The 17507-nt window shown below is 37.9% G+C and overlaps 3 protein-coding genes across 3 annotated transcripts; all 3 read right to left on the bottom strand.

The window, feature by feature from the left end:
- Window positions 1-3127: 3127 nt before the first annotated feature.
- Window positions 3128-4060, bottom strand: LOC101624730 (olfactory receptor 149-like). Its single transcript, XM_004688796.1, has one exon. The coding sequence runs from the start codon at window positions 4058-4060 to the stop codon at window positions 3128-3130; it is 933 nt and encodes a 310-aa protein (XP_004688853.1).
- A 4281-nt stretch (window positions 4061-8341) lies between these two features.
- On the bottom strand, window positions 8342-9298 carry LOC101624959 (olfactory receptor 8G1-like). The gene has a single exon (XM_004688797.2). It carries the CDS (start codon window positions 9296-9298, stop codon window positions 8342-8344), a length of 957 nt encoding a protein of 318 aa, XP_004688854.1.
- A 3131-nt stretch (window positions 9299-12429) lies between these two features.
- On the bottom strand, window positions 12430-13365 carry LOC101625194. Its single transcript, XM_004688798.1, has one exon. The coding sequence runs from the start codon at window positions 13363-13365 to the stop codon at window positions 12430-12432; it is 936 nt and encodes a 311-aa protein (XP_004688855.1).
- Between the last annotated feature and the right edge of the window lie 4142 nt (window positions 13366-17507).

Here is a 17507-nt window from a genome sequence, read left to right on the forward strand (position 1 = left end):
TTTTGCAAACTCTCAAAAAGCTTGTTCATATGGATCTACAGGAACAAAAACTCATGAACAAAAATTTGCATAATTCTTTCTGGCCTCAACTTGAGTTTATTTTGTAGTAATGTTTCAGATAAAGTCAGCGAAATATATGAGGAAAACCTTGAATTTGGATGTGGTAGATGATACCTTCAATTATAGTTCTTCTGATAGAATATGATCTTAGGGATGTTACCTACCCATTCTAGAATTCAGTTTCTATGTCTGAAAAATATGCTGTTTATAATATATTTATTTTTAGGTGTTCATGTCATGATTTAATAAATTAATGTATATAAAGTTCTTAAAGAAAACTTGGCACATGTTCAGAAGCTAAGCAATGCAATTCATGTCACTTTCTATAAAACTCACTAACATTAACAGTCATGTCATGATTCTGATTCACATATTTAAGAATATAACATACCTCATTTAACAAATTATGTAAATGCTCCTGTTATCATCAGAAATAAGGACTAGAAGTGAATAGCAAACTTATTAAAAGGCTAAGAGTAATCTGCTGGATTGGAATAGATATTTTAGATAATCTTAAATGTAAGCAATTATAGGGACTTTAGACAAATAGATGATTCATGACAGTGATAGCTGATAGGTTCTAGGTGAATGTCTGGGGAAAGAGATGACAATAGATTAGTAGAGTTTGGTTCAAGAGGAGTACTTAAACAAGATTTGATGTCAGAGCAGAGAGTAAGAAATACTGGAGAAGAGGGCTAAAACTCTAGTTCATTGAAGTCCTGATACAGAAGAGAGAATTCCAATTCTGGAAAGAGTTCTCTCTGGACAGGAAGGCAAACATTCTAGTCAAGGAAAACAAAATAGGAATGCTGTCTCTGAAAGGAAGTGATCAATGGGGAATTGTATTTGTTGGAAGGAACAAGACAAAGTGTGATTACAGAACTTCATATTTCTTTAGGGAATTAACATTGAGAGTAACTCAGTTCTTTAGGTACCACTTAAGGTTCTGCAGTTACCACAAGAAACAAAATAAAACCTTCCTGCCTTAATGGAATTCATATTTTAGCTAAACAAATAATAAATAAATGAAAATATAAGTGATGAAGTAGGTGAAAATTTTAACATTACTTTTGTAGAAAGTTTCTCTGATTGTAGCATTTGAGCATCAAAGACTTTAGTGAAGAAAATGATCTATGGAAATATCAAGAACAACAGAAAAATGACATTGACTTATGCTACAGTACCTACAGTACTGATTTGTGTAATTTAATCTATATAATAACACTTGTAAGAAAACAACTCCATGCTGCAGAGGGAAGAAAACAAGGTCCACAGCTAGTAGATGACAGAGAAAAATTGTAGATGTGAATTCATCACTCTCCTAAGTGGAATGTCTTCCTTCTTCCAAATGGTGATTTGAAGTTTTCTTAAGGACACTTTCCTCACTTCAAACAACTCATTTTTCTGCCCAGGAAAATGATTAAAACTTTGGATCAAAGTTAAGTAACTAGGGGAAAAGAAGATTGTACGGAGGCTTTGTTTTCCTCGGTATCTGTTGCAAGTTGACATCAGTTTGCTTCCTGTGTCTCACTGACCATTGCTCAAGGTCCCTGCCTACCTCTCTGCATTGCCCTCGACTTCAGTGAGGATACCATAACTATTTACTTATTGAATGAATGGAAAATGTCACCACTGTCTTGTTTCATCTATGTGATAAGATCTCGTTATAAGACAAGAGCTATCTATCACTGATGTGCTATCGCAAAGGCCAGAATATGAATCCACCCAAGGCTTTGGAGACACCAAATATAAGCAAAAGAGTAGACAGATATGAGGATGGTGAGGTTCTGCTTCACCAGTCACAGCAAAGTCAACTCTGTACTTAGTCTTCCACTGACTCATTTACTACCTTCTCCTCCCAGAGCCTGTTACTTTTACTCTTTTAAAATGCTTTGCCCAATTTATTCTAGCACAATGACTTTGCAGAGCCTGATTCACAATAGAGAGAAGCCGAGACCTGGTGCTTTTTAACATAAGGCAGGTTTTACCTACAAAGTAAAATTTAAATGGGCTTATATGATGACAATTCATTTTTTCCAGTTTAAGATTCTAGGATTTTGCTGCATTATCTTATTGCCTCAAAATTTGGCCCCAAATGCAGCATGTGGTTAGATCAGTTTAGCGGATTCCCTGACTGAACTCTGTTCCTGAAAAGAAAAGAGAGAAACATTTCTGGGCCTCAGACCCTTCTCTTGCACTCACCTCCTTCTTTTCCCTCCAACCTCTTCTTACTGCCCTTTCTTTCCTTTGAATTGCCTTCTGGATTGAATAGCACATTTCTCCTGTTACAACCCCTAAGCACAAGAACAAGGAATGTCAGAGGGAGCACCCTGAAGTCACCACCTTTTGATAAGCAGCAAGTCCAGGACTTAGTACCATAGTGTCTTAGATTTTGCCTCGATCCCTGGCTGTTCTGGTGATTACAGAGTCAAGCTCGCATTTCTAATACAGGGAAACCACACATTCGGTCTCCTTCCAGACCTCCTTCCCATATATCTTTAATATTCTTACATCTTCCCTCAGTTCTTATCAAGGCCTTAGATAAGTAGGTGCTACATATGCAGAAGGGATTGGTGGGTGATCCAGCACACGGTATAGCAGATCATAAGAGGCCTGTCTCAGCTCTCATTCAGAAGTCCCTTTCATTTACACAACATTTTAGATTTCAGAAGTCACAGAATAACACTAAATCTATGTGCTTGAAGTTCTTCCACTTTTCAACAACTCCTGGACCATCAAATGCGGGTTTGTTTCATGTAAACATTTAAGAGGATAGTTAGATGATCATGATGAAGTGCTAGGGTAGAGGAGAGGGAAGACAAGGGGAGGGAATAGGAAAAAGAGGAAAAGAAAGGATAGTAGGTTACAACCCTTCAGCCACTGGGGAGGACAAATCCTTCTGGACAGGATAATTTATTAGTTATGTGACCTTGAACAATTCCTTTTATAATTTTAAAACTTAGCTTCTTTATAAAGATAGGCAATTATTTGTGTTCTCTCTAGAACATAAAAGGAAATACTTTTTGTGAGTACCGTGATGCCATTAAATTGGAGCTACTGATCTCTATCACTTCACAGAGAACAGAACCACCCGCCTGAGTGCCTTTCTCAGGGATGATTTCACCTCTTTATTCCTCAGACTGTAGATCAAGGGGTTCAGCATGGGGGTGACCAGGTTATTCAGGACCTGAACAGATGCATTAAGCCAGGGATTAGAGGTAGGCTGCAGGTAGATGAGGACCACGGGCATAAAACACAGCAGGATAGCAGTGAGGTGGGCGCTGCAGGTGGAGAAGGCGCGGCGCCTGCCGTCTGCAGAGCGGATCTGCAGGATGGAGTAGACAATGCGGCTGTAGGAGGTGAGGATGAGAAGGAAGCAGCTGAGGGGCATGAGGCCCACGGCTATGAAACCCACCATCTCCAGGGCTGAGGTATCCGCACACGCCAGCTTCAGCATCACGGGGATGTCACAGAAGTAATAGTCCACCTCATTGGGGCCACAGTAGGGCAACTGGAAGGTGAGCGTAGTCAGAAAGATGGCCTGAATACAGCCGAAAAATGAAGTGCCGAAGGCCAGGAGGGCGCACGCCCTGTGGCTCATGATGACCGTGTAGCGCAGAGGGTAGCAGATGGCAACGAAGCGGTCGTAGGCCATCACGGTGTACAGGAAACACTCGGTGCAGCCCAGGAAGTGGTAGAAGAAGAGCTGGGACACGCAGCCTGCGTAGGAGATGGCCCGGCTGTTCCCCGAGAGGTAGAAGAGCATCTTGGGGGAACTGACCGAAGGGAAAAAGATGTCAAACACAGCCAGCTTGCACAGGAAGAAATACATGGGGGTGTGCAGGCGAGTGGAGGAGATAATGGCCAGGAGGATGAGCAGATTCCCCATAAGCGTGAAGATGTAGAAGAACAGAAACATGACAAAAAGCATGGTCGTTAGGTCCTCGGTATGTGGGATGCCCAGCAGGATAAACTCAGTCACCACTGAAAGATTCTTCATCTTTGTCAAATGTTGGACTGTGGGAAAGAACACAGAACTACGAAGTGTGAAACTGATATCAAACTGGGAAGTCTTGTGTTGGATGTGTCGGCTTCATGCTTTTACAAGCGACAATCAATCCTCTTATGAGGGAGCATACGTACAGGAGACGATGAAGGTACATCTATCCAGATAAAATACAAAATAATCTAAGACGTCTTAAAAAATAAACAGAAGGCAAGAGAGTGGAGAGAAGATGCTGTGCCTTACACACTGTCCTCTGAGCCTTAACTGACTTTAAAAATGCTTGATAAAGAAGTTGCCCCTTAGTGATGGAGAATCACAGATTCACTCTCCAAAGCTGAAGCAGTCGTCTTCGCACTCCTAGACCACTGTCATTTGTATTAGTCTTTAATGACTGATGGTGTTAGGCTGTAATTCAGGGAGAGACAGGTCTCTCAAGATCATATTATATCCGAGTCAGTAGGTCCCATGGTGACAGAAAAATTACACTTTCTGAAGATGATCCCCCAGAGCCTACTCAGATTAAGGTGTAAGATAAAGGAAAAGTTGCATCATATTCATCTCAGCTAAAAACCAAACTTCATTCAAATACATGTAGAGGTCTGACTGTTATTAAATGAATAGTGGGTCAGGTAGCAGCCTATTTAGAAATGCTCAGCTAGGTGTTGTGCAAAATGGATGGTTTCTGTAGTCAGAAAGAGGATAGGGTAGAGTGATTAGCCAAAGAAAAGGAAGATTTTCTCAGGCAAACATTCCTTCCCTTTGGAAAAGGCAGGGCTGTCTTGTCATGCAGATGATCTATTGGTGCTGAATTGGAAATTCCTGTTTGATCTGTTTAAATTTCCACTTTTGGGTGAGACTGAAATGGTTGTTAAATATGACATTATGTCTTGATGGGGCTTGCCATGAGTGACTCCACTATAGTCTTGTTTCCTTTCTCAGCACCTTACTTGGAAGTGACAGCCTGTTCCACCTTATTCAGTTCCTTCTTTTAAGGGAATTCTAATATTCAGTAAACTTGCAGGCTATTTCACTGCCCCTGGCCCCCATAACTGAGCTAAATGGCTGTTATATGTAGTAGATTCCATATATGTAATTGAGGATTTACTCTTGCTAATCTATTTATATTATGCACAAAATTTTTTAAAAATAATATAGTTTATTTTTACATCATTTTGTGCCTTTTCCCATCTCAGTTGGTAATGGCTCCCCATCACCAAATCATCCATGATGCACAAATATTGACCATTTTTAAATATCATTCTTCCTTTTTGTATAATTCATGCTTTCTCCTCTCAAGTGTAGTCTCTGTAAAATTCCCACCACCAATTCACCTGTGCACCATCACCATAGTCACCTTGTTTTGATCCCTCTCCCTCTCCTTTCCCTGCAGAGTGTCTCTGATTTATGGTTTCCTGTTAATTTTGTTTTTTAATATATTGTTTACCTACAATTCTCCTATAAGTGAAACCATCTGATATTTTTCTTTTTCTTTCCAATTCATTTCACTGAGCATAATCCCTTCCAGCTCCATCCATGTTGCTGTGAATGGCATACGTTTATCTTTTTCTGATCCCTGAGTAATATTCTATTGCATATATGTACCACATATTCTTGACCCAGTCATCTATTTTGGGGCATTTCGGCTGTTTCCATATCTACCATTTTGTTAATAGGGCTACAATAAAAATAGGGGTGCAGGTATCCTTTTAAATTATTTTTTGCATGTCCTGTGGTTATATTCCTAGGAGTAGAATTTCCAGATCATATGGAAGCTCCATTTTTAATAGTTTGAGGAATTTCCATATAGCTTTCCATAGTGAATGGACCAGTTTGCATTCCCACTAAAACATTTATATAAAAATAAATATTCACATACTGTTTATGTGTGGGTACAGGGTCATGGTAGACTGGCTAAAAATAACCAAATTTGCCAGAGTAAAGCTTCATTTGTATCAAAATTATACTTAATAGTAGTCATGGTGTGTCTCTTTGAAATCATATCATTCCACTTTCCAGAAAGTAACAAATAGTCTAACTATAATGATAACTATATCCTTACCATTTCTATATATGTGCTTATAATAGATAGTTTATTTTTATCAGATTTTGGACTTTTTAAGTTAGTGAGACTACTTTTCCTCTTAATCCATTTTTCATAATCACTTTTTGAGATCCAACCATTTCATTGCAAATAATTTGTTAATTTTATTGCCATATAACATTTCATTATATAAGTCTATGCTAATTTTTTTGTTTTATCTTTGATAAACTTGATGAACTTTTAAGTGGTGATGAACAATGGCACTATTAGCATGTGACAAGGGGTTCCCAGGAACCCTCAACTTTTTTTTTTTTTAAAGATTTATTTATTTGTACATACAGAACTGGGTTACAGGCCAGAAGCGCAGGGGCTGTGAGACAGAGACAGAGTGGGGAGCAGAACAGGCAGATCAACAAAGTACACTGCTGAGGGGAGCAGCGGGCGGGTCAGGAGAGGTTTGCCAAGCATTGTGGTCACCTCCAGGGTAGGCAGGAATCGAACTCATGCGGAAGTGGCTTTAGCTTCTCAGTGCAGTGCTTTAACCCGCTGTACCACCAGGGAGGGCTGAACCCTCAACTTTTCAGTGGTGCAAGCTCTGAAAGGGATCCAGCCGTCAGCTGCCCAAAGGCAAATAAAGCATATGCTTAGTGTGAAAAAGCTTTAATAGGATTAGTATACCTAGAAAAAAGAGTAAAAGATATTAATTTGCCAACAAAACCTCTGTAGTCCTATCCATCCATGTTTGCAAATGTCCAAGCAAACAGGTAGGAAGCCACAAGAAAGGGGTTAGGCAGCTCTCAGAGACCTGGGACCAAAGGAGAGATTGATTCAGCATTCAAAATAGACCAAATAGTGCTCCGTGAAGTCATTGTCTCTCACCCAGTGTTTTTTTTCCAAGTATCTCCTGCAAGAATTGCTTCTTATCCTCCATGAGTCTCTTCCAAGTCCCTGGGTGCAAGTTGAAACAGGAAATGCAAGGGACAGGCCTGCCTTCCACGTTGCATAGTCTACTCAGCTCCACTGCTACTTCCCAGGATCCCCCACCCCCACCCTGCTCAGGAAGTCTGTTTCATGCATACTGGGACTTATAACCCAAAGCAGCAGAGACAAGGAAAATCGTGTCCCTTCAATGCACTGTAAATTCCTCCTTTTTTCACAGAAGTGACTCTGTAAGAGTACTAAGAATATTATTTTACTCTAGGTTTAATGTTGTGGAACAGAATTACTGGAATGTAGGAATGCTTATCTTCAATTCTACACAGTATTGGCAAGCTATTTTAAAAGTAGAATTATGTACCATTCTATAGATTTAGGAATCAGGAGCAGAGAATTAAGGAGAGTGTAATAGGAAGGTCAAAACTTCAATATAAAAGTGTACTAATGAGATTCTGTTTATGAGCAATGGGTGTCCATTCTAATGAACATGTTGAGGAGCACATATTATACCTTCTAGAATTTTCATTGTGATGATTAATTTTAAGTGTCAGCTTGCCTGGACTAGCAATTGAAGGAGTTAGTGGGTAAAGACTGTAGGATACAAATGGATTTTCATCTAAATATTCTATGAGGGCAATAAATTCTGCGGAGATACTGAGGATTTACTTGGTAACAGGCATTCAGTTATTGGACATGTCATTGAACCACATGTGGAAAGGGTCTACCTTGATGGCGATTATCATCTGGTATGGATTTGGACAGTAAGCAAGTACTTACACCAAGACTAGTTGACCTCAAAATAGGGGGATCTGGGCACAGCAATGTATTCCTGGGTCGGTAATTTGGATTAGTGATTTCTTTAGTTAGATACAGAAGAAATAGCATGGTTTTTTTAAAAAAAAAAAATGGGGGGAAAAAAATTTCCAACAACAAAGGGGAAAAACAAAAAAAAAAGCAACAAAATGCCGGAATTTTTTTGGGGGGGGGGCTGAATAGAAGTTAGGAGGTTGGAAATTTTCATTATCATTGAGGATTTTTATTAATTGTGCAGAATAAAAGGGAAGATATGATGGTGATGGCATTAGTAGAGCATGTATTGAGATCATCCATAGCATTTTTTTCAGTATATGTTTCACTGACACTTATGACAGGAAAATACAGAGAGAAGTATCATCTAAAGCTCATGGAAATAGCAAATAATATCAATAAAATCCTATCAAGTGAGGAAAAATGTTACCAGATGGACTAAAAGAAAACATACAGTTCATATAAGATAATAGCTAACAACTTAGAACTAATCATCCAGATGCTATTTCTGTTCGCAAGCATAGTCTTCTCTCTAGTATTTTCTTCAAGGCAACATTGACATCCTTATTTCTCAGGCTGTATATCAGGGGGTTCAGCATGGGCACAACAATAGTATAAAACACAGAAGACACTTTCCCTTGACCTGTGGACTTGACAGGTGATGACTGTAGGTACATGAATGCAGCAGATCCATAGAAAATAGCCACTGCTGATATATGGGAGCTGCAGGTACTGAAGGCTTTGAACCTGCCCTCCGTGGAACGAATGCGGAGGATACTGGCAATGATGAAGATGTAGGAGCTAAGGATGGTCAGGCTGGGGGCAAGGATATTAATTGCACTAAAGATTAAAATTAGTAATTCATTGACATATGTACTAGAGCAAGAGAGCTTCAGGAGATAAATAAGATCACAGAAATAATGGTTGATCACATTGCATTTACAGAAATGTATTCTAAACATGCAGCCTGTGTGAGCAAAAGCACAACTCAGGCCTATCATGTACACTCCAAAAATTAGAGAGAAACAAGTCTGATAGGACATGACCACATTGTAGAGCAGGGGGCTACAGATGGCAACATAGCGGTCATAGGCCATGGCTGCCAACATGTAGCACTCAGAAATAGCAAAGACGAGGAAGAAGTAGAGCTGAGTCATGCATTCAGGATAGGAGATGATGTTCCTCTCTGCCATGAAGTTCACCAGCATTTTGGGGGTAATGACTGTGGATTGGCAAAGATCGATGAAGGACAGGCTGCTGAGGAAATAGTACATGGGGGTGTGCAGGTGAGAACTGAGCCCTATCAGTATGATCATGCCCAGGTTCCCCACCACAGTGGCTGCATAGATCCCGAGGAAGAGGAAGAAAAGGGGCATCTGGAGTTCTGGCTGTTGTGTTAGCCCAGCGAGGATGAACTCAGTCACTGTGGAATGATTTCCTGCTACCATCTTTCTTTGTGTTTCTGAAGATGAGAGAGAAAAATCATAGTTGTTGGGATGGCCTCTGCAGGACAGGTACCCCATGCGGATGGTTCATGGTTTAGGCAGCCTTCTGATCAATATGATCAAGTAACTCTGGGTTACTTTACACAGAAGTTCATCTCCACATAATGTTCCTTAATATTCTTTAAACCTCCTTTTCAAACATAATAAAATGTAAAATGACACATTTTAAAATGTAAAATATAAATGTAAAATGACACATTCACTAATGAAACTCACAGTTTAAGTTATTCTTAACTACATATTTCCTTGTTACTTTACTAATGTGAACCAAATCAGACTTACTCTCTTTTTATCCCAAGTAAATGGCATACACCTAGCATGTCATAGAAAGCTGTAAAAATATAAGTAAGTGACTATTGAATATAGGTATGGAGGAACAATTGCAGACGTCTCCATAGGATTCCTTCCACATTCAACAATCTCATATCATAAGAAATCAACACACTCACCACTTTGGTTCCTGAAAATCTCAATGCCAAACTTTGCAGCTTTCAGGAGTGCTAAGGTTGGTGCTAGGAGTCAGAGGTCCCCAGCATCCCACTATCTTGAGTGCCAAAAAGGCAGGCACAGTCCTGCCTCAGCCCCTTGTGAAGGCCATCTGATGTATAGGGCACCATCTCCAAGGGTGAATTTTCAGTGTTTCTCCAACTTTAGGGTAGCAAACATCCTGTCCCCAGAGCAGTTCCGATTGCTGGGCTAAATAGTCCAGGCACCAAATAATGTGGGATGAATGTGGAGACAAATACTCTCCAAGGATTTCTATTTCTCAGGGAAAAGCTCTTGAGAAAAGTAGCAATTGCGGTGATATTTCCCAGTTGACTAACTTCTTCCTTCAAGAGGGATTCTTGGTCAAGACTAAACTTACCAATCAGTGATTACAATTTGTGTGCAGGGAAAACCTGAGAATTTCTTTTCATTCAAAGTGAAATGTTTTATGTTCTTATTGAGGTAACACTAGTTTACAACTTTGACTATGATTTAAAGGTATAGGGTCACACAGATGAGGTGTCTGTCGCCACCCTATACCACCACCAAGGCACTGGAAGTTCTCCACCATAGGTCATTGTGCCTCCTCCCTGCTTTGCTCTCTCCCCTCTGGTAGCCTCATTTCTACAGATTTCTAGGTTTTATTTTTATATTTGGTTTTATCTGACTCTTTGTTTTGCTTCTCTGTGTTCCACATATAAGGGGCACCTTCTACTATGTGTCTTTCCTCTTCTAACTTACTTCACCTAGCAGTCATTATTCTGTCAACTTTCATCCACATTGTTACAAAACTCAAAATATATATTTTTTAAATTTTTCTGGCTGTGTACTGTCCCAGAGTATGTGTTTCCCAAATCTTCCTAATCTACTTATCGGTCTTTGGCATCTAGGCTGCCTCCATAACTTCACTATTTTAAAAAGTGCTGTAATGAGCATAGGAGTGGAGATGCTCTGGATTAATGCGTTGGCGCTCTGCAGGTAGACACCTATAAATGGAATCACTGGATCATATGGTAGATCTGTTTTAATATTTTCATGAATCTCCAACTGCTTTTCATAGGGGCTAGACATTTCCTGCCAACAATTGTGGTTTCTAGTCTTTTGACATGGGCCTCTCTTACAGGTATGAGGTGGTAGGTATCTCATTGTGGGTTTGATTTGCATCCTCCTGAAAATAAGTGGTGATAAGCATTTTATCATGGGCCTAATTGGCTATGTATCCTCTTTGGAGCAGATCCTATTTACCTGTTCTGCTTTTATTTATTCTGTGTCAGTCCATTCATTTCTGTTGGATACAGCACCTAGTATGTCAACCAAGTCTAAGACAGGAGTTGTAACTCTGGCCTTTTTCCCTTCTGTAATAAGACTGATGAAAATCAAATCAAACACTAAATATTAGGGTACTTTGAAAGTCAATGTATGGCACCAATGAATGAATGGATAATGAAATACTAACATGGTAAAATACATATTTGCCCTGTATTTGCAAACTGTTGCTAAACACTGCATAAATGTGATACGCTATGGAGAGTGTATTTATTTGCAAATGATTGAGTACAGTGGTATGAATTGGGGACAGAAGAAAATTAAATATTTAGAATATGATGTAAATTCATAGTTATAAAATATTGATTGCCCAGAAGCAGATATGCAGTAACATCAGGGGAGAAAAGAAACTCCTTAAAAAGATATTGACCTGAAATAACTATTGTAAAGTTATTGTAAAGAGCATGAAACTTTACATGAAAACAAATGAAAAAGATAGTTTTGTAGATATTGTTGTTTACATAATTAGTTGGTCCATGAATAATAGTGTTACTGATAAAAAGATAATACTATGTGTGTGTATAAAAAAATAAACCACAGTCTTCTATACATATATAAGTATATGTATATATAAACTACTATCAACTATAGCTTGAGTCCCTATCATGAGTCTAAAATGAGTTTTCATTTTCATTTTTTTTCATTAATATGCAAAGGTTTGAAAGACTATTTTCATTTTAATGGATGGAATGGAAAGGAAAACAATAATGGTACTGTCAGGTGGAAAACAGCATGGCCATATATATAGCTGGGGGATTGTTATACATACGAGACAATTCTTCGGGAGTGTGTAGAACTACCTACTAGTCCCTGGAAGCCAAGAACCATTTTAAGTAAAATTGTGGACCCCAGACTCAGAGTTGCTAGATTGAATATTCGTTAGGAGTAAGATCTTGGGCTTTTATGTGAATGAAATGAGCTCAATTTGTTAATCTTTAAATGGGAAATAATAGAATCCTTGACCTGAAGAAATACTATAAATAATACAGTTATCCTTTAATAATTATCGTATCAAAGCTTGATACTTTATAAATTTTGCAATACGTTACTATCATCATCAGCTGCTAGTTTTCCCATTGTCATTTGCATCATTATTAAAAATAAATCTATAGATCATTTAATCCTGTGGAGTATTTTATTCTTAATTATGTTCCACACACAAACAATGTAAGTTCAAAGGAAATGACCTGAGGAAAAATTTTTCATATAGGCTATCGATCACATATATCAGCAAAAAAATTTTCTGATGACACTGATTCTATTCATGAACATTTTCTAAATTGCAGAATTTTCTTCAGGGCAATTATGACATCCTTATTTCTCAGGCTGTAAATGAGGGGGTTCAGCATAGGCACAATGATGGTGTATAAAACAGAGGACACTTTCCCCTGGCCATTAGAGTTCACAGATGATGGCTGAAGATACATGAATATTAAGGAACCAAAGAATATAGCAACACCTAAGATGTGGGAGCTGCAGGTGCTGAAAGCTTTGGACCTGCCCTCAGTGGAGCGGATGCGGAGGATGCTGGAAATGATAAAGATGTAGGAGGCAAGAATGGTTAAGGAAGGGAACATAATATTAAATGCACTCAAGACCAGAAGCAACAGTTCATTGATATAGATGCTGGAGCAGGAGATCCCAAAGAGTGGAAGGAGATCACAGAAATAATGATTAACCACATTCACCTTGCAGAAATAGAGTCTCAAAATTAATCCTGTATGGATTGTAGAGCCAATGATGCTCCAAATGTAAACTCCCGCAGAGAGCCAGAAGCAGATCTGAGGCGTCATGATGACATTATAAAGCAAGGGTTTGCAGATGGCAACATAGCGGTCATAGGCCATTGCAGCTAACATGTGACATTCCGCAATAGCCAAAATAACAAAGAAATAGAGCTGAGTCATGCATTCAGGGTAGGAGATGATGTTCTTCTCTGCCACAAAGTTCACCAGCATTTTGGGGATAATGATAGTGGACTGGCAGAAATCGATGAAGGACAGGCTGCTGAGGAAATAGTACATGGGGGTGTGCAGGTGAGAACTGAGCCCAATCAGTATGATCATGCCCAGGTTCCCCACTGCTGAAACCACATAGATCCCAAGGAAAAGAAAGAAGAGGGGCAGCTGGAGTTCTGGCTGTTCTGTTAGCCCAGCCAGGATGAACTCAGTCAGCATGGAATGATTCCCAGGGTCCATTATCCTCTCAGCAGGTTCTAAGTGTAAGAAAAATAAACAAATTAGTATTTCTGTGTGTGTGTGTGTGTTTGTGTGTGTGTAAGCATGTATAAAAGAGACAACATGTGTTTGTTGGGAAAGTAATGCTGTGGAGAATATACTTTCTCCTTCAGAGCAGATTCATAATGCAGAGATCACTGAATCTTTTCTTGCTTCTGATACCGAAGATTTTGTCCGAGTCACAGAAGACATTATAAAGTACCCTAAAATTAAGATATTTCACACATTTTAAGAGAAAGCAGTAATTATGCTATTTTGAAGTTATTCACAAACTGTATCTACTGTTAAGTCTGAGGAGTTTTTCTTTCCTTCCATGCCCTGTATGTATATATTAATATCATCTGTGTCAAAAAGCATGACATTTTCATTTTGTTCAGTATAATTAGTAGTATGTGCTTTCTACAATTAATGAAGATGGGATGTTTAAATCAGTGAAAATAGTGATATTGCTCTGCTCGATTTTAAAATTTAATGAAATATCTTGGTTCATAGTATTATATAGAGCGATGGTTCACATTATAAATCAATATCTGCATAAACTCCATTATGGTTCCCACTGTACTAAATTTTCTGTCCTAAATTCCCCACTGAATTAACAGAAAAAGGTATTTTTGCATCTATGATTTTGTGGTCCTGCTTATTCCACCACCTTCAAACAAATCTACCACCAGAGGCAGGAATTTAACAGGTTGGCACACATCATGTGGCTATGAAGCAGTTCTAAGAAATTGTCCTCCCTTCTAACTTGAATAACCCCAGAAGCCGTAATATAATGGCTTCAGTTCTGTCACATAGTCCGCCATGCTGGTCAGGGAAGAGTAGAATGTCATTTGCCTGTACAACTTCGACGGCACATTTGAAGAAGCAGAAGTCAGACAACTATTTCTGTTCCCCACATATGAGGAAGGTTTTTGAAGACAAACACTGGGTATCAATTATGTTGCTCTTTTATTGATACTGATGGAGCTTGTGTGTACTTTCTATGGAATATAAAACATTAGAGATTTACATTAGTAGAGCACTTGCAGCATGAAGCTTAGTAACTTAAATGTGATATAGTCAGCATTCTTTTAAAGAAGCCCATTGAATCTTTAGAGTTGCAAAATAAAAGAGCAGAAAATTAATATTGGAAATTCACATTTTTATTCAACCAGCTATAGTTGGTTTAGTGTTTTCATTTTAAGAGTTTATGTGCTATAGGAAAAGTGCACAATTTCAGAAAAATAATCCAGAGATCTATCATTTGAAGAATGACTGAAATAACTGAGGTTTTTGGCTAACAGAGTAAAAATACATGTATTAGTTATCACAATGATCACCATATTGCTTTATTTGAGAGGTATCAGACTTACGACATGTGTATTCAAGAGAGTGAAATAAAACTAACTGAAATTAGGGGGAGAGAAGTATGTGGTTTCCCAACAAAAGCCAGCCATTTTACCCATTAGACATGCACAGTCAGAAATGTCTGAGCAGAATATGATCAGTCAGTAATTTAGGAGGTCTTTCTTGTCAAGTGTATTTGCATCTAATGGGGGGAGGGATTAAATTAATATCTCATCCACTTTCAGCATGTCATGACTTCATAAGTCCAATAGGTTTGACATTAATTTAGCAAGGAGTAGGTTAAAATCTAATCCCAGGCCCTTCCTGGTGATGCAGTGGCTTAAAGCACAGCACTAAGAAGCTAACGCCACTTCAGCATGAGTTCAAGCCCTGGCCCTGGAGGTGACCCACATGGCTGGCAGACCTCTCCTGACCCACCTGCTGCTCACCTCAGCAGTGTATATCAGTGGATCTGCCAGTTCTGCGAATCCTCTCACTGCCCTTGCACCTCTGGCCTTTACCCCAGTTCTGTATTCATAAATAAATCTTAAAAAAAAAAAATTAACCCCATAAGTTTGTGTGATAATTGCACCCACTATCTACCAACAGGAGAAAAAAAAAATGATAGTGTCTGTCTCTTGTGGAAATTAAGCTAAATGAACCCTCAAGGTGCTTTGATAGAACTTAATGACTTTTAGTGCTATTTTAATTTTAATCTGTTTCTCGATGATCTCCCTTTTATTTGATGAACATTTTCATTCTTACAATAGAGCTTTAAATTTGCTTTCTTTAGCACATCCTCTTGCTGTCTCTACATAAGTACCTATAATAACAGAGATTTAGAATTTTTAATTGACTGCTAATAACCATTACATTCCAGGATCTCTAATAAAATTTAAACAAGTGATTTTTCTGTGTAATAAAACATTTATATCTCACAAGAGAAAGAGAAGCTTTCTTTTTTATGTGCCAAAAAAATCATATAATTAGTTGTTTTGCAAAACAACATTTACTTCATAGCATGGTTTGTTTGTTTGTTTGTTTGTTTTTTAAGTTTTTCTATCATTCTATCTCCTCTATCCTATAAAAATCTCTTTAATAGTTAAAGGTCTGATAAAAACCCCCAGCTCAGATCCCCATCTACTTGAACCTAAATACATTACATTTCTTATCATTGCATTAATTGCTCACTTTTTTTTTTTTTTGCTAAGGCTGTAATTCAATTCAGTACATGATACAGTGCCTTCTATATACCTAGCTTCAAAATATACATGTATTTAATACAATTATTGAAAGGTTAGTGATAACTTAACATGGACTCAAAATAAAGTAGCAAAGTTCTCACAGTGCCCTGGTCAAAATGATTAAACATTGACGTGCTTGTCATAAATTTTATTAGCAGGGGACAGGTAGCTAAAAAGGGAACCTGTAGTCATTAAGAATATGAAAACTAGGTAGACAGATCAATAAATACATGCACAGGGAACAAAGAGAAGTCTAAAATTTCAAAATCAAGGAATGGGATTGAGGCATACTCCTTTACTTCCTATTTAATTCAGTGCCGTGTATTCCTCCCTTCCATTTCTCTGAAGGGGAAAAAAATTCTGATGCTTCTGGTAGTGTTCTGAGTACTAACCTTGCTGGACTCTTTGGTGTTGAGGGGGTCACAGCCTAAAAGTCTCCATGGCAATAATATTGAGTCACTGATTCTGGTCTCAGTGAAGTTGAATTGCAAAGTTTGGCTAATAGGATGATTTTATACTCTGGGTATTAATGCTGAGTCTGAGTAGGAATAAATAATGATAATGACATCCCACTAGAATCTTATCCCATAAGCATAACCATTGGGAAAAGAAACAATTAGAACCTCCTTTATTTTCCCCATTGACTCAGTGTTTAATGGTGTCACAAGGTATGATTTGTTATTGCTGGGATAGAGAGTGGAAACATGGATATCATAGATACTGATAGAGTTACAGTAACTTTTATGATAAGTTAATTCAAAGTTCCAAATTTGAGGACTTTTTAAAGATACTAAAGGAATTTTCTAAAGTAGTTTCCCACAGGAGAAAAGTAGAAATCAAGGGGAAAGAATCTTCGAATATAAGATTTCAAAGATTTAAACTAATAATTTCAAGGTATATGTAGACTACAACCAATACTGACATGGAATTTTTTTAATGAGTGGATAGTTCAATGATTAAAAAGTATATTTGAAAAGTTTTATTTTTACCTACTTCATCTAAATGTGTTGGTATTCCATGAGAGTCTCATAAAATAGTAATAGTTGGAATACTTAACCATGGGGGCTAATTGAAATCATTGATTAGACACTGCTTTAACCTTGTGAAGTTCTTAATGAATTTAACCAGGAAAAATGATGACTTACTTTCCTTTAAAATAAAAACAGAAATTTTAAGAAATAATGTAAAGGCATGTTTGACAGATTATTTCATTGTTCTAAAAACACTGAAATATTTTACATTTTTGGAAGTAAGATTGTATTTAATGTTTTATCATGGTGAAATAAAATTATAACATATTTTTATCAAATTCATATTTTTTTCCAACTTGAAGAGAAAATTGGCATAGGCCATTGTTTAAGATAAAGATGTTTTAGATGTACATTTAAATGTTGTAAATTGATTGCCATCATCAAATTACAATTTGGTTACCACAACCAATATTCCAATGTTAAGTGTCATATCACATAATTAACATTTCCTCTTTGTGGTAAGAGCCTTTCAAATCTACTCCCTTGGAAGCTTACATAATGT

Source organism: Condylura cristata, unplaced genomic scaffold (assembly GCF_000260355.1).
Source record: "Condylura cristata isolate star-nosed mole 26May11 unplaced genomic scaffold, ConCri1.0 scaffold00025, whole genome shotgun sequence".
NCBI lineage: Eukaryota > Metazoa > Chordata > Mammalia > Eulipotyphla > Talpidae > Condylura > Condylura cristata.